The 18,682-nt window shown below is 37.9% G+C and overlaps 1 protein-coding gene across 6 annotated transcripts in view; it reads right to left on the reverse strand.

The window, feature by feature from the left end:
* Positions 1-5,274: 5,274 nt before the first annotated feature.
* Positions 5,275-18,682, reverse strand: part of LOC137247475 (uncharacterized) — a 111,295-nt gene continuing 97,887 nt past the window's right edge. For all 6 annotated transcript variants that reach the window (XM_067778406.1, XM_067778403.1, XM_067778404.1 and 3 more), the window contains one exon: positions 5,275-5,427. In XM_067778406.1, the coding sequence (XP_067634507.1) occupies positions 5,423-5,427 (5 nt within the window). In that variant the 3' untranslated portion in view covers positions 5,275-5,422. The remainder of the gene's footprint in view (positions 5,428-18,682) is intronic.

Here is an 18,682-nt window from a genome sequence, read left to right on the forward strand (position 1 = left end):
GGTTGACCGTATCAAAAGCTTTTGATAGGTCTAGCGTTACGAGTACTGTTCTATGGTGGGGCTTCTGATTTAAACCACAATTTATCTGGGTGCTAATGGCATTCAGCGCGGTGGTGGTGCTATGGAGTTTTCTAAAGCCATGCTGATGACAGGCTAGCTGCAAATGTGCTTGGAAATAAGGGAGCAAAATGGCTTCAAGCGTATTTGCCACTGGCGATAGGAGAGATATCGGGCGATATGACTCTCCTATGTTAGCTGGTTTCCCAGGCTTTAGTAGCGGTACCACCTTGGCCATTTTCCATTTTCGGGTATGACAAGGGTGGAAAGAGACATGTTGAAGACATGTGCTAAATATTTGAAACCCTCTTTCCCTAGGCTTTTAAGCATCGGCATGGCTATGCCGTCTGGGCCCACTGCTTTGGATGGTTTAGCGCGACCAATGGCGTCCTCAACCTCTCTAGCGGTGATGGTGATTGGTGACGCGCTCAATTTGCGTTTATGTACGTGTCTATTGGCTCTCCGTCTATCTTTGTCGACCGTAGGATACATTATATATTGTCGGCAGAAAGCGCTCGCGCATTTTTCCGCATCCGACAGCACCTTATCGCAGTGCCAGAGATCGTGATGGGCATTGAAATCGCCTAAGATAATGCGATTGTTGCCAGTGAGTACGGCGCTGATATTAGGGCGGTATCCATTGGGCAACAGGTGGCAGGAAGGATGTAGATGCTGATGATTTCTAGGTTTGCGTCGCCCGACCGGACAGATATAATCCTTGATGTTCTAAGACACTGTCCCTGCGATCGTATGATATTGCACAGTGGTGTATGATAAACGCGAGGCCGCCTGCATTTCCGCTCTCGCGATCTTTTCTGTGGACATTATACCCAGAACAGGTCTGCAATGCAGATCTTGCTGTGAGTTTAGTCTCTTGAATAGCAGCAATGCGGATGTTGTACCGCTTCATGAAATCGACTATCTCCGTGATCTTCCCAGTTAATCCATTACAGTTTAACTGCAGAATTCTGAAGTGCAAGGGCATAACTACGCCTGGGTTGTGGAAGGCCAGGACGCGACTGCTGTTGTGGCCCTGGGACTGGACGTCCTTGGGTAAGCATTGGGGTACCCCGTGTATTTGGGTATGCGGCCTGGCAACATGGCGCAATGAAACCCGTCGGGGGGTTGCCGTCGCGGAGACCAGAACATCTAGGAAAGTGGCACCGTCCATGGCAAGAGCTGCATTGGGCGGATGTCGCAAACGTATATATTCTGTGCTGGCAAACGGTGCAAAAGGAGGTAGGGACTAATAGTCTGTTTCCCTGACCTACACAATTGCTGTCGGAAAAGAGGGGGGGGGGGGGGGAGACGGGCAGGGGCTGATGCTCGGCATTGCTCCCGACTCTACTACGGAGATTGTAAGTATGAGTGGGAGCAGCCGTGTGAGTTGGTGGCGCGAGCAAAAGCGGGTACTTGTTGTGGCTTGCTGAGCAGCGGGGCTGCTGGAAGGTAGCGAGGGGGCGCTAAGGCGCAGACTACGGGACGTCCTAGGGCGTTAACAGCAAGGAGCCACAAAAGATTTATAGAAGTTACGTGGACGTCTTGTTTTGGGATCTAGCCCAGAACCTTTCCGATGCAACCATCCCTTACACGAGACACACTCACCCCTATTACGGTTGTCAATAGTGAGAAAATTAGTGTCGACGTTCATGAATTGGTATCGGCGTTGTCAACGTCGATAATTATTGATAGGTGTTGGCGCTTTTTTGATATTGGCTAAAACAATATTGAAGTTGTGTTGACGTGACGCGACACAAAGTTTGTCGACACAGTTTTTGGTGACGACAAGCGCGGCAATACAGAATTCAACTATTAAAAATTCAAAAAATAAGCCTTTTTATGATTTTTATGCCTCTTATTTATTAATTTTTTATTCAATTTCAGAAATAAGTCAAAATAACCAACAACAGTCAGTTTAGTAGAATTGTGGTAATGTTCTAGGATAGCGGTCGACTGCTAAAACACGCCCAAAAAATTCAGGAGAGGTACCAAAAGACACGTATTGACTTCGATTTTAATAATCCGAAGTCGGAATATAAAAATTTTACTTGCGTTAGGAAAAATTTGCAAAAACAGTTGCAAGCTTTCAAGTGGTTCATTAAAAGGTTTTTGTGAAATTTCAAGGATTTTTTATTTCCCCCTTCAGATTATTAATACGAGGTCAATTCGGATATTTTGATACCCCTCCCGAAATCGATTACATTTGCCATTAGTGCACCACGCTCTGGGAGGTAGGGAGTTGCTAATGGTGTACTAAAGAGAAATCCAATCATCTACAATATATTCACTAAAGTTCGTAAGCAAATTCCTTGTGTGTATTTTGCCCGGAATGCTTAATTGTGCACTAATAGATTTCAGCAGTTATTTAGATCAACTAAACAAAAAATTAACTCAATACAAATTGTAAATAAACAGCTGTCAAAAATATAGGGATTGTGTTTTTATCGATATCACGTCGACATCAATACATTGCCTTAGTAAATACCAATTATGCATTGACGTGACATTGATATTGATACGACGTGATGTCGACGACGATACGAAGTGATGGTTGACGTTCACAACCGTAATAGGGGTGACTGACAAGAGTATGACCGTCCTAAAAATATTCTTTTCCGGCAGATGCAGCAAAACCATTTCTCAGGACCGGGGTCAGGAGACGGACCCGGATTGGGTTCGATACCTTTCCGGAGCAAGATAATATGGAGCAGTCCAACTGCAAGGAGCTGCTGGGAGGATGACAATTTGTGGGAGGGACGCAACAAATTAAATGGGGTTACACTAAAATGGCAGTCCAAATCGTTCTCGATTCAATTGGTGCAACAACGGGAACATATTCCCTCAAAGTAACATAGAAATAAAGAAACAAGTTAAAATAAAGTAATGAGATATTTATGGAGAATATTTATTTTACAGGTGTTTTGTTTAAATAATAGTACACACAATGTAGCTAAATATTATTTTAATTTACATACTGGGACACATTACAAACAACGCGCGTCTTATATTTTTTTAAATAAATATATTTGTTGTTTGAAATATAACGTCTGCACCTCCAGGTATAACTTTATCTGCAATCGTAAAACTAAAAATTTATTACATAGAAATCGAAATCAATTGCCTCAAAAATTTTCCTCAAAATATAAAGCACATATTTGCGTTTATTTTAAGGAAAAACAAAAGTTCGTATATACGCACGCATATATACGAAAATGAAGTCAATGATTTTTATATTGACACCAAAGAATCGTATATCATATTATCGTAACTAAAATATAATAAATACAAAGCATTTATAGGAGTTATCAAAATTTAAAAACAAATTAATACAATTTATCACAAAAAAAAATTCCATACACTTTTCTACAATTACTGTCAGCATGGGTATGTCCATTTACATACATATAACAAATTATTGCCTTAAGGTTTCTTTCAATCACTTGCAAATTATTATGTACATATTATTACGGTAACGATTTATTCAGTGATACTTTTTTTTAATTAACAACACACATTCATGGTCCAAATTCAAGTTAATCAATCGTCTCTGAAGGCACATCAACTGTGACGCATCTTTTCTCGACTATCTCCGCGTTTTATAAACCAGTTTTTATTATGTTCCCGAAAATCATTGTGACGACGTGCGTTTTCGCGCTGTTGCATTAGCTTTTCATGCCAATCACCATTTTTGAGCGAATGCTCAGCGGAATCGTCATAACGAGTTTCTTTTGAATGAATGTTAAATCGCCTTTCCTGGGAACCATCGCCTAATTTGTCACTTTTATGACGATGCTTGTACTTGTCACCGCCATTGGTGCGAATCTGAGCGTTCTTGTTATTTTCTTTGGAAGAAAATTTGGACTTGCCAAAACTTTCTAGCGAGTCATCGAAATCTTCATCTTCCTCACTAAAATCGTCATCGTTGTCATTATCAGTTTCATCGTAGCTATCTTGATATTGGTGTTTGTACTTTTGTTTATAACTTCTTTGTTTATCATATTTATTGTATTCGCGTTCTTTCGAATTTCCATTGCCATTTTTGAGGAAATGTTTGTTATAGATTTTATATTTACCTCCACTTTCATGTAAATGGAACCCCCTTCCTTGTGAATTATTTTCCGGGTCGGCATTTGATTCACCTTTAATTGATTGGACCCCTTCGACAATTTTGTCGGCGGCAACATCGTCCATTGTTCTTATATAATCATCCATACTTTTTCTTATTGGCTCTGTTTCTTTTACACACATTCCATCAAACAAATTTCCACTTGAGCATTTAAATGGCTTATTTATTACATCTTTTGTTAATACCACTCGATTCACATTATCTTCAACGTTTGGTGCTGACTTCAGAGTTTTTCCCTTTTGCTTCATTATCCATTCTCCAGTTTGTTTGGAATTTCGCTGATGTCGCTTTTGCTCTCTCTCCACCTTGTCCCAATGCACTGGACGGCTCTCAGTTAGACTACTTAAATAGTTGACTTGCTTTGACAAGATGTCTATTTCAGCCCTCATCAGATTATTTTGTAGCTCTAAATCTGTCAACTTTTGTTCTAATACTGACAAATTATTAACACTGGAAAAAGGTTGCCAATCTGGATTACGCAATCTTCCTATAAATGCTAATATTGAAAGTGTAGCGCAAATGAAAAATATGCCTTTTAGTCCTCGCCGTGCCAATACATATACTAGGCCTGTTTCTACTATGCTCTCATTTTTTGTGTTTAAAATAATCTTTTGATGGGTTTCATTTGAACTAGAATGCTTGAAACGCCGTTGTCTAAGGGTGTTTTGGTCAGAAGGTTCAACAGTGGGAGGTATGATGTATGATGACTGTGGTATGTGTATAGGCAGCCGGAGCATCGAAGAAGGAGAAATGTCATCTAGATTTGAAAAACTTTTCAACTCCACACTATCAAAATTTTCCGCAATCACTAAAGGCGATGCACGACCAGCACTTTCACTTTCGCTAATGATCGAAATGCCTTCGGAAATATCGTCAACATTGGAATCATCATCGGCTCGGGGACTGAAATAAGATTTTACATGTATTATTAAACGAAGAATTATAAAGTTGTTTTATTTATACGAACTCAGCGCTTTCATGCGTATCCTTGTTTTCATCTGTTTGCGAATCGTCAAAGCTAGTAGCTACAAGCTCAATTTTATTATTTGTGTTGGAACTATTTGATGGGAAAGAAATATTGTCTGCAATACTTTTCCTTTTTTTGTCATTTACTAATGTCCATGTTTCTAGTGAATCCGATTCGGTACTGGTCGTTATTGATTCATCGTCAGTATGTGGTGTTGACCTGACCTTTTCGGAATTATTCTCAGCTGATTTATTCATTTTGTGAAACTTAATTCAGTCTGAAAAAATTAGAATATACATTTATTTTTAGTATGTATTTTCATATATGAAGGGCTTAGAACCAAAAGGATCTAAGTGACATTTTTTTTAAATTGAGTTATACCCATATTTGTATATTTAATATAGTGTATATTTGTTGACAATGCGATCCAAGCCATTTTGGACATTTTAGTGCCATATATTTGCCAGGCCAAAAATGTACTAAATTTTATTGCATTAATTATTGGTGCCAAAAGGATCTAAGTGCGATCCTCCAAGAAATAAAATTTAATTGCTCGGCCAAAAGAACATGCAGAATTTTTTCATGTATGCAGTTTTGTAGCCAGTAAGTTAATCTTAGTTTTGTAAAAATTTCCCTAATTTTTGGCAATTTTTTTTCTTGAGTTACACCCCATAGGAATTTTTTAACGTAATTTTTTTTTTTATATAGAAAAGAAAAAAAAATTGGCAAAAATCAGCGATACATTCTACGAACTTAAGTTTAGCACTTTATTATACTAAAATTAAACCGGCTACAAAACTGCATACTCGAAAAAATTTTAAATGTGATTTTGGCCGAGCAATAAACGTTCGAAATTTTATTGCAACAATTTTTGGAGCCAAAAAGGTCCTAAGTGCTACAAGACTGCATACTCGAAAAAATTCTACATATTCTTTTGGCCGAGCAATCAACGTTCGAAATTTTAATTTTTGGAAATTTTTGCAATAATTTTTGAAATTTACAGTTATTTTCCATCTGCAGTAAACATCCTTTGAATTAGTTGACTAACCTGCATTCATTTAGACAGGAATCATTTCAAACGCATTTACCCAGAATTTACAATAAGTAATTTGCATTAACCCTAATTATCTCAACTCAACGTCGATGTTACTTAGATCCTTTTGGTTCTAAGCCCTTCATATTAAATTGCTATTAGTTTAAGGTTAAAATAAAACTTAATTTCCTAAATGATAATGTGTATGGTTGTATGTAAAAGGCTTTTATTTTAGCAATACTAACTTAACTACACTCACTACGCACTACAAATATTTAGTTTGATATCTTTGTTCCTCAACAGCTATTTTTCGTCTGAAACTAATAGATAAATGCAGAATAGCCCAGGCTGCACAAGTCAAATTGCATTTCTTTGTTCCCACAGTTACATATATCTACAATTGCGCTAAAAATAACAGCAAGAAACAAAATTAAAAATTTTATTTTCGAAGCTAACATATTATCGGTCCCATGAAAGCACGTTTCAAAATCCCATGTAAGACTAATTCGTGTTCACATGGAAGACCAGCACAGTTCGTTCCTTCCGGGGAGAACTAAATGTTACCAATTTCAACAAAATGTTGTCATATGATCATTCTTTACGAGAAAAGTAATCATTTCATTTTCATTTCATATCTTTATTAAGTCAAATGGTAACAACCTTACTGACTAGATTGCAGGTTAACTTAGTACTAGTTTAACAATTTTAAAGTAAGATTTACTGAAATAAGTAATAGGACTCAATGCGTGCCTTAAACAGAGACCTTGGCATGGCAAAATCCAGGTCAAGGCTTCTGGATAGGCGATTAAATTCTACAAGACCTCTTAGAAGAGGTGCGAAACTGAAGTAATTCGAACGCAGCACTTCAACGCGGAATGTACTGTGAAAGCGGAGAGCTCTGTTAGGGACATTGAAAGTCAACTGCCCAAGTAGTTCTGAGCAGTCAATGGCACCGGATATTATGTTTTTGAACAAGACGTCTAACTTCAAGTGGCAAGACATTGATAAGCATGCATCTTGCATTGTAGGGTGGCAGGGGATTAACAAAGTGCAGAGGTTGAAGAGCAAATCGTATGAACTTGCGCTGAATTCTTTCAATTCTTAAAGAGTGTGAAGAGTATATGGGATTCCAGATGACTGATGCATACTCTAACTTGGAACGCACTAAGGCATTGTATACGATTTTCCTGATATATGGGTCCTTGAAATCCTTGGCATATCGTCGCAAGAAAGCTAAGTTGGTATAAGCCTTTGGTATGAGAAAGTTTACATGATTACAAAAAGTAAAAGATTAGAACAAAAGTTACGCCAAGATCGCGAAACTCATTAATAGTTACATTTGAAATCGAGTACGCCAATGAAACCACATTTATAGACTTAGTATACGTCATGTGACAGCATTTACTAATATTGAGTCGCGGATTATTTTGACAGGCCCAATTATTTATAGCATTCAGATCTTTATGCAGACGCAATGCATCAGAAGTACAGGAGATTCTCCGAAAGAGTTTTAAGTCGTCAGCATAAAGCAAATAATTCGAATAGTTTATGCATGAGCCAACATCATTAATAAACATTAAGAACAAAATAGGACCAAGGATGCTACCTTGTGGTACACCCGAAGTTGCTGAGAATTCATAAAACTTAGTTCTCTCGATTTCAACAAAAGATATTCTATTTTCCAAATAGGACTTCAGCCACGACAGAAAGCTTGAGTGAAAGCCCATGTTTTCAAGTTTCCACAAAAGTAATTTGTGCGAAACTGTGTCAAAAGCCTTGAAAAAATCCGTATATATGGTGTCAACTTGACATCCATCCTTAAACGCAGAGACACAAAACTGAGAGGAAAACAGCCAGATTTGTAGCAGTCGAACGTCCCGCAATGAAACCATGCTGACATGGATCGACTATTTTACTTATAGCGAATGATACTTTGTTTTTAACTACCTTTTCAAAAACTTTTGAACATGTTGACAGTTTGGATATTGGCCTGTAATTCTTTACTTCATTTTTATTGCCTGACTTGAAGATAGGAGTGATAGACGCCAGCTTCCAGCGATCAACAAAAACTCCAGTCGATAGCGAAATATTGAAAATGTGGCACAGTGGCACACAAAGAGAAATACTACACTTCTTAAATAAAAAAGAGGACAATCCATCAATATCATTTTTGATTGAGGTCTGTAAGGAGGATATACCCAAGATAATATCGGTTTCAGACACGGACAGAGACCCAAAGTCCAAAGGTTTGGGGCTATCAGTAAGATACCTGTTATCAAAGTTATCGGCCTCAACAACAAACGTAGATTTGAAAAAATCAGGAAAAAGATTTGCCGAATCGACCAAACTGTTAGAGCAAATGTCATTAAATTTGACACAGGTAGGTATATTAGAACAACCTTTCTTTGAACGAACATAGTTCCAAAAAGATTTAGGATTAACTTTCAACTCATCTTCAACTCGAGAAACGTATTTATTGTACAAAAACTTATCAAGAACATTGAACTGCGTCATATAAGAAGTATACTGATCTTTAAAAACAGTATCGCTGGTAGCCTTGTATAATTTAAAGTACTTATTTCTTTGATTTTTCAACTTTTTCAACCTAGTATTGTACCAGGGTAGTTTGTGAACTTTAACTGGTAGGAGAGATTCCTTCTGAATATGTCAGCCATCTTTTGCAGAAAAACGTAGAAACATTCAGTTGCATTTTTGGCAAAGAAAATAGATGTCCATTCTATTTCAGATATGAGAGAGTTTAAAGATTCATAATTTGCATTCTTAAAGTTATAGGAGCGCTCATTATTATTTATATTGTTTTTCGGCACTAGGTCGAAGAATTCAATAGATAAAGATAGTGCTACATGATGCATATCTGATTTATATATAGGAAACACACATTCAGTCAAGTGAGTTATGAGGTTCTCATCGACAAAAATTAGGTCCAAAATATTGTTTAACTGGTTCACGAATCTGAATTAGATTGGCACTAAAACTCAATAATGAACACAATGAATATATATAATATATTTGAACGCGTCTATATATTAAGACTTACAGTTCCTAACGAAAGACAATAAGTTCAAAGCCATATTCTTGAATGGCAACTGCAACTTGGTGAGTCGCCTCTGGGAATCTTGTTGTTGTTGTTGTTGTAGCGATAAGGTGGCTCCCCGAAGGCTTTGGGGAGTGTTATCGATGTGATGGTCCTCTGCCGGATACAGATCCGGTACGCTCCGGTACCACAGCACCATTAAGGTGCTAGCCCGACCATCTCGGGAACGATTTATGTGGCCACATTAAACCTTCAGGCCATCCCCTCCCTCCCCACCCCAAGTTCCATGAGGAGCTTGGGGTCGCCAGAGCCTCGTCTGTTAGTTAAACAGTATTCGCCGCGGATAGGTGAGGTTGACAATTGGGTTTGGAGAAGCTATATATTGCGCTGGCAACTTGAAGGGTTGCGCTACACACCCCTTGAATCTGGTATTGTAGTCGCCTCTTACGACAGGCATACCTACCGCGGGTATATTCTGACCCCCTTACCCGCTGGGGGCTCTGGGAATCTTCTTTGTTTTTTGTTTAGTTTAGTTTATTCGGTCTATGATCAATGATCTTACAGAAAAGGTTCAAAACTATTAAGACTAAGTACTTAGAACAGAAGAAACTTAAAAAAGTAAAATATAAAAATTTAGTAGTTAAATGAATGGATGACTTGAAAGCATCTCTCGAGCTTATTAAATTCTGAAATAGCCTTTCATACCGAGTTTGCCACTTTGAGCTTCATCGGCGCCACCTGTTTCTATGTCCATGTCTAATCCATAATCACAAAAGGTGTAAAAATGTTAAATCTTTTGCTCGTCGGTTAACATTGTCAGCATCCAACGCTCGGATCCTTTTTTCATAGGTAATACGTTCGCAAGGATTCTTTGGTTCTTGTGATTTCAGTGGCAGGCTTTATAATTATTCTTCGATCGACTAAAACAGATTGGAACTGCGCGAGATTTGCTTTGGAATGTTAAATCTTTTGCTCGTCGGTTAACATTGTCAGCACCCAATGCTCGGATCCTTTTTTCATAGGTAATACGTTCGCAAGGATTCTTTGATTCTTGTGATTTCAGTGGCAGGCTTTATAATTATTCTTCGATCGACTAAAACAGAGTATTCACATTTTTTTTCACATTATCTCCTTTAAACCACTCGATCAAGCGTTCAACGGTTGTATATGGGGGAAAAGTGTCCCCTAATGTTTTTAATAAGTCGCTGTGTATATCTTTAGTGAACATAAAATAATACATTTTTTTATGCAACAGAGTTAACTGATTATAATTACTTTTTCATCACCTCTCGTATTTGCACATTTACTCTTCTTGGCTAAATACACATCTGTCAACATTTTTGGACAATAAGATCTTTGGTAGCGGCATCAGGCCCGAATCTTCGAAATGATTTTACATAGAATCCTTCAAGCATATTAAAAAAATACGCTTTGTCATATAGATAAATCATGTTTTTGGCATACTAGACGTATGTACTCTCGCCAGAAGCATGAATGTGCCTTTTTTAATGAGTTAAGAGCGTCACTGAGTAACCATTGAGGGTGTGTTTGAGCCGCCCAGAAATTAAAGCTGTATTGCAACAAACCTACTTAATTGATAATATGTTGCATTATTTAAGCTGTTAAATCTTGCAATTGCTCAGTGAAAATTTATATCATCCGTTTAATTAGCAAGTAATAATTAATAGTTTTTCAAACATTTCTTTCTTTCACACACCTTCTTTTTTATACCATGGTAAAATTTTATTATAATGATATCAATCGATTCCGGTTTTGTCTTTTCGCGTGAGTAGACGTGCGGTGTCATCCTCGACTTAACGGAAATTTTTTTGGGCTTTTTTTTGCGTTGAGTGGAAAATTAAAATAGGGATTCAAGGGATTGTGTAGCGCAATTTATAGCTTCTCCAACCCAATTGTCAACCTCACCTTCGGCGGCGAATCACGTTTCACTAACAGACGAGGCCCTGGCGACCCCTGTCATACATACTGACGGAATAAATTACGGCACATAAATGAAAATTGGTCGCATAAATACTTTATGCTGAATAAGCAGCTCGGTTTACATATTATGCAATACTCAGTGCATAATTAAATTTCACTTTGAACATGGATAAATCATATATATTATTTCTAATTGCTGTTTTTATGTAAAAGGACCCCCGCATTTATTTTGAATCCAAATCTATAAATAAAGTTATGGTTGTAAAGATGGAGATTCGGGCTATTAGCGAGCCTTGGGCATTATTAGTCGTAGTGCTTTTGTTTAGCTATATTTTATTAAAATAAAGGATTGTGAGCACATAAAGTAATCTATTTTTCCTATCGCACTATTGCAAATATTTGATTAGAACTAAAACTGCATTACCGGCAGTTGCTAACATTAGCCAGATGGCAGCGCAAGCTTGTAAGTTTTAATTGTTTGGGAGAACAGCTGATTTTTGTTGATATTTGACAAGAGACTTATATTGGTTGCGCAAGATGCGCACGGGTCTGGCTAGTAAATTAAAAAAAAAAACAAAAAACATTACTAATTCTGGGATTGGCGAGGTGCCATATTGGATATTAACAAATTTTAATAAAATATGAAAGTAATTTTGTAACAAAAATCAAATACATGCAACACCAAATATGAAAAAAATTGTCTTACAAAAAGAAAACAATCAAAAATAGAACATATTGTGATCTTGAAGATTGGAGAAAAAAATATCAACAAAAATAAATGAATTAATAACTTAACTAATTTCAACTTGAAATAACCTGGCAAATAGAGATTAACAATCTCTGCCACATCTTTACCTGAAGATTGGATAAAACACCAACAAATTTTTATGGAAAATAAATAACTCAACTCAAGTCAATTTGGAAATAACCTGGCGTGGTGCCATTTAAAAACCAATTTTAATTGAAAATACGGAACAATTACAAATAATTAATACCAATCGCTAGCTGCTACACTTCGTTCTGGCTTCTATGGTATTACCATTGTGTACTGGTGGTGCCAAAATAACATAGACACTTGGAAAGTTAATCCAGAAATTAAGCATTTTATGCATTGGACAATAACCTGGAACTGGGCCTTCAAAGATAAGAAGGTCCTCCTCCACGCAATCAAATCCCGAAAAAATAATGGTATCAATGTTAAAATATAAAATTTTCTATATAAACAATTTTCAGAGAATAAGAGCAGTAATATTTATTTGATACTGCTTTTGCGCCTTAGATCACGTTTACACATGCGCTAATAGATAGATAATCTATGTATTTATATATGTTAGATCCCCAGAAAATAGATTATTTCCTGTCAAATTTTCACGTTTGATTTTGCATCCAATTATTGATTACACTCTACAGGATGAACTTTTCTGTCTTAGATATTTGATTTACTGCGGTTTTTTTTGGGCATTTAAGATATTCAAATTATAAAACGAACTTTAATTTCAATGGGTTACCGATCTATTATTTATTTGAAATTTCTCGAAAATGTCGCTTATGTACATCCATTCACGAAATATTCCATATCTTATACAGCTGACTATTCCGATATTACGATAAGATTACTGGTCAGCTCCATTCACGAAAGGTAAGAAGCCTTCGGGACAGCCGAAGACAGTCCCATCCTTGTTTTGTTTCAACATTGTCCGAGGAAGGATTAAGGATTTATTAAATATTGCATAACAAAAAAGATTTTAAAAAATCAAGATTTTTGAGCCGCTATTCTACTAAAATTATAATCTTGAAAGTTGTTTTCCTAATTGGGCAATAGAAATTAGAAAATTCTCAGATTGAGTAAAACTTGCCCACATTTTCCGTTACTAATAAATTAATCGATTGCGTATGTACTTAAGTTACACTTAACTTATCTGATAGTTAACATAGGTAAATATATGCAATAAGTTTGAATGCACCTACTTAAATGGCTTTTTTCATATTTCGTAAAAGAAGCATAAATGCACCAAAAAAATTAAATCAAATTCATCTTGAGAAAATAAAATTGTATTAAAAAATTTAGGCTTTCTTTATACCTTAAGATCTAATTCTTTTAGGTTTTGATGATGCTGTTCATGTGCCCGTTTTTTGTGGATATTAATCCGGTACGCTCAATGAATAAGTTCTTGTCGAATTTGCTCCTTTATTTGAGTAATGGCAGCAAAAAAAGTTTCTGGACTCCAACAAATAAGTTGCTAGTATGTTCGGGTACAACTTACGTCACTGACCTGCGATTGATTTGATATGACCACGTCGAAAGTTGTGAGCACGGTTGCCACACCATGTTTTCATTTGGGACCAAATTTCATCGGAAAAAGGACCAAATCTCAGAAAAAAGGACCAAATTTTTGTTAAAATTGATCGAGATACAAGCAATTCGGCTATCCACAAGTGTCGTAGTCGTTGTCAAATATAAAATTTCAGGATGTTTCCATGGTTTCTTATATATTTTAATAAACATAGCGAATAGGAGACTTTGCCTTACTTCAAGAATTTGTTCCAGCATTATTTTATTAATTGCAAAGAATGTATAGCGCAGTTAGGTTTTGGTAAGAAACGGCTCAAAAATTAGCGTTTTGGTGTAGCCGAACTATGTGGCAAACTGAGTATATCATAAATGAAATCAAGCAATTCTTCCAAGCAGTTTAGGTAATGCTATTTTGATTGATACTTACTTTTCCCCATGAACGTTGAAATTTCATACCAGAGCCCAGAGCCTAAATTTGTTCAATCGCGATTCGTCCTTCATTTATAAAGTTACCGCGAGAAGTATTCCTGTCTTACTTACGGTTAAAATATTTCTTATGCCAAGCTACATACTTAGCTTCCAAGTATACTGCGTGCCTTAACACTACAATACTCCTGAAATTCCTTGAACCCATTGAGCTACTTTGAACTGTGTGAGAAAGTTTCAAATATCGACGTGCTATTTTACCATAAGATTTTCTTGATATATTCCTTCGCGAAATCTCAATATCTCTCGGCACGCCTGAACATAAATTGAATGGCAAGTAAACTAAACATAAAACCAATTAGTTTCATTATTTACTTAGTTTTCAATTTAAATTTTAACTTGACGGCCATTGTAATGGCTCCATCAGTGGCAAGCCCTGTTAAATTTCTTGGAGCCACACGTGCATTTGAAAAAATATTCTTAGCTCAACTAGTGAAAAAAAAATCTTTCACGAAAAGTGTTTGATGACCAATCGAAATATCTGGATATCTGGATACTAAAACAAGAATTTTTTTCTGACAAGTTCGTGTGATGTGTTTGCTCTTAGATCCAGCACTTTTCTTATTAATGCCTTGCCTAAATTATCTCCTAGGTGAAATGTCATTGTTCTGCTACATTTTATTGACTGAGTAGTTTTTGTGGTAAGAATTCCATGAAAGTAAATTGAAAACTATATGTGGGTTAATAAAAGGGTGCCAAATGTTGTGGGCAGAGTTGTGAATTTTAACCTAAGTGAAAAAGAAAAAAAGTACCAAAGTCGTGGCTACTGCCTAAAAAGGGCCAAAAAATTGAAAAAAGGGACAGCGGACCAAGTGGGGTTGAAAGGGACAATTTTTGGTCCAAATGGACCAAAGTGGTAACAGTGGTTGTGAGTGATCTCTTTGAGCTTGACACTTCGATTCAATGGCCTGACAAGCCTTTGCATCCCCTACGTCTGAAAATCGGTGTGCATCATTTGATTTGACCATTCATCGTGCATGTTGTTGCTGTTGTTGTAGCGATAAAGTTACTCCCCGAAGGCTTTGGGGAGTGTTATCGATGTGATGGTCCTTTGCCGGATACAGATCCGGTACGCTCCGGTAACATAGCTCCATTAAGGTGCTAGCCCGACCAAACCTTCAGCCCATACCTCCCTCCCCACCCCCAAGTTCCATGAGGGGCTTGGGGTCGCCAGAGCCTCGTCTGTTAGTGAAACGGGATTCGCCGCTCGAAGGTGAGGTTGACAATTGGGTTTGGAGAAGCTACATATATATTGCGCTGGCAACTTGAAAAGGTTGTGTACACAACCACTTGAATATGATATTTTAGTCGCCTCTTACGACAGGCATATATATATATATAGGTATATTCTAACCCCCTAACCCGCTGGAGGATTCATCGAGCATGTGTGTTTCTCGTATATAAGAGTGCAACATTTATTGTAGGAAAACGATATTAAAGACAGTGAGGGTGAAAGGCGTCATACCAAGGGATCAGTGATTTGAACCAAGTTTTCGGGGAGGCTGGTTCTATGCTAGTTATAAAAATATTTAATTTCAGTTTTAAATGAATGGGAATACATATTCAATCTTTATAACCTTTGGGAAGGACGTTAGCTACTGTGTGTGAAAAGTCTATGCTCAAAGTGCGCCAGCCTGTCTGAATCTTGACAATAAAATATCTGCTAATACAAGGTTGTAAACGGATAAATGCTAGAAATCTAAAAAAACCTACATACCTATGTTTACTATACGATTTTGTGCAAAATATTACTTTTTACCTGGTTAATCCACATGAGCTTTACAAAATACGAACATTACTTCGTAAATAAATTGATCGCTTATGTTTTGCTTTTCTTTAACTTCAGCACACAAGTTATATCGTTTTAATTATAAATTGGTAAAGAGACTATACAAAAAAATTTACAGATTGAAAAAACTAAATACGCATAAACTATTTTTTCACAACAACGAAAGTAGATATGGCGTAAACGTCAAAACTGCTGTCAAATTATTCTGGAGCTGCCATATAATTGTATAACCTTAGAAAATAAAGCGACGCACACATGCAAAGCAACTTGGGAGCCGTGGATTGAATACAAGCGACATTAAAATTCAACTTCAAGCACGACTAAGAGAACCAATAGAAGCAGAAGGAATTAACGTGGAAGAGTATGTCTTTCCTCTTGATGGCGAGGGGACAACAAAAATTGAAGAGAAAAATGTAACATCGCAGACAGTTACCAGCACAGACTTGAACGTGATATTGGCTGCAATATCAGCACAAACGTCGACAGTAACATCGAAAATTGAAGCACAAGAAACACGTATTTCAGAAATGTCGACAGAGATAACATCCAAGATGGAAACTCAACTGAAATCACAGGAGGCACGTATAACATCCAAGATGGAGGCACAGGAGGCACGCATTTCAGAAATGTCGTCACAAATGTCATCTCAACTGGCTTCGCAAGAGAAACGCATAACATCCAAGATGGAAAAACAACTAGAATCGCAGGAGAACCGTATAACAGCGAAGATTGAATCACAGGAGACACGTATCTCAGAAATATCGTCAGAAATAACATCTAAAATTGAAGCACAAGAGGCACGTATATCAGAAATGTCGACACAAATTTCAGCACAGGTATCATCGCAGATCTCTGCACAACTAGAATCGCGTATGGAAGAGAAACTCACGCAGTTTCAGGAAGGGTTCAGTGGTCGACAAGATAAAATGGAGGCCGAGATAGATGCTTTGAAAGATCGGATTCAGGAGTTACAATTGAACCGTCCAATCACTTCAACGTCTACTCTGAAGGTAAAATCCCCAACGTTTGATGGTTCTGTTCCATTCCAGGTATTTAAGCTCCAATTTGGGAAGACCGCAACAGTGAACAACTGGAATGCTGAAGATAAAGTTGCTGCACTGTTCATGGCGTTGAAAGGGCCTGCAGCTGAGATTTTACAAACCATTCCAGAGGGCGAACGGAACTGTTATGAAGCATTGATGGGCGCTCTAGAGAGACGATACGGAACTGAGCATAGGAGGCAGATATACTAAATGGAGTTGCTGAACCGCTTCCAGAGGCCTGGTGAAACATTGCAAGAGTTTGCGTCGGATATTGAAAGGCTAAAGGGTAAAGATTCAGAGCTTTATAAATGGCATACGGGACGTCGAAACAAAGCGAGCTACATACGCAAACCCAAAGCCAACATTCGCAGAAACGGTGTCACAAGCTCTGATTCAGGAAACAGCGTCGCTTCTGTGTAAGCCAGTTTTCAAAGCACGCCGTGTGGAAGTAGAAAGGCCAGAGTGGGTAGACGCAATATTGGAGGCGCTGAGAGGATCGCAAATGCGAAGTGAAAAAGTTATCAAATGCTTCAAATGCGGGAAGTCCGGTCACATTGCACGTCATTCCGATCTTGGTCCTAATAGTTCCAACTATGTGGGTGGCCGTAAACGTAAAGCTGGAGGAGATGAGCAAGAGCGTGTCGGATGTAAAGAACGAAAATTTGCCCCGGCTATTGAATGTCCTGTGATATCTGTGTCGGAAATTGGAAGCAGTCTTACCGTCAGAGGGAATGTGGATGGCAAGGAGCGTGTACTGACTGTAGATACGGGCGCATCTCATTCCTTGATCCGATCTGACTTGGTCAACAGGAGACTAAAACCGTTACCTGGAGCGAGGTTGTGTACGGTTGGTTGACCTTGACATCAAGATCCATATGCAGAGAAGGGTGATGCATTATGAGAACCAAGATGTGCCACTTAACTTCAGTTTTGAAAAAGGGTTCAGCAGTAAGCGAGTGCTGGTGGAGGAGATTCGACAGACACCAAACGAGCAAAGGTTGATGGATCGAATGGGCCAAATGAAGCGAAATCAAAAGTACCTGCGAGAAAAACACAGGCATTGACAAACCCTAGTGGACGCACTAAAATGACTGAAAGAATTTTCCGTAAAGAATGCAAGGGTGGTTTCAAGCCAGCGCGTACTACTGTTGTGAAACGTCAAGACGATACTGATGATGCAAAGTCAATCCGTCAAGATCCAGCTCTGCGAAGTAGTTCTTCATTGGCCAAGCAACAGAGTGCGAGGGAACAATCCAGGATAATGAGTAGTAAGATGAAATACAGGTACGACAACAAGAATAATTCGGAAGGTTTCCTGGAGGGAGATTTGGTACTGTTGTACAACCCTCACCGGCGGAAAGGTGTTCCTTCCAAATTTTGGTGCAGTTGGGAAGGCCCGTACAAAGTTGTAAAAAGGATCAGTGATGCCATCTACCGCATACAAACAATTGGGAAACCACGAAATAGAAGGGTGGTTCATTTGGAGAGGCTAGTAGCGGTTAGATCGAGAGATTCGTCTGATCGGGACGATCAGACTTAGGTGGAGGGCAGTGTTACGGATATTAGCATCACTAAGCTATACCATCACTAAGGCGATGCTAAGGCCATGCTAAGCGGTATTTACGTCAATAATCAAATCATGTATACACATATATAAGGCAGCCGAGAGATGTCACACACAGATGCATTTACTTATACGCCTATGTGTGTGCGAGAGACTGTAAACTACAAACTCACACACATCTGAGAGACGCTGAAAAGTAGACAATTGGAAACAAGTAGAAACTATATGAGAACTATAAACACACGAAATAGTTGGTAAGTTCTGGAAATAGAAGAGCCTAGATGTATGCAGCGTAAACTATAAAAGTGGCGCAAGCGAGTAAGAAGTA

This window comes from Eurosta solidaginis, chromosome 4 (genome assembly GCF_040869045.1).
Source record: "Eurosta solidaginis isolate ZX-2024a chromosome 4, ASM4086904v1, whole genome shotgun sequence".
Lineage (NCBI taxonomy): Eukaryota > Metazoa > Arthropoda > Insecta > Diptera > Tephritidae > Eurosta > Eurosta solidaginis.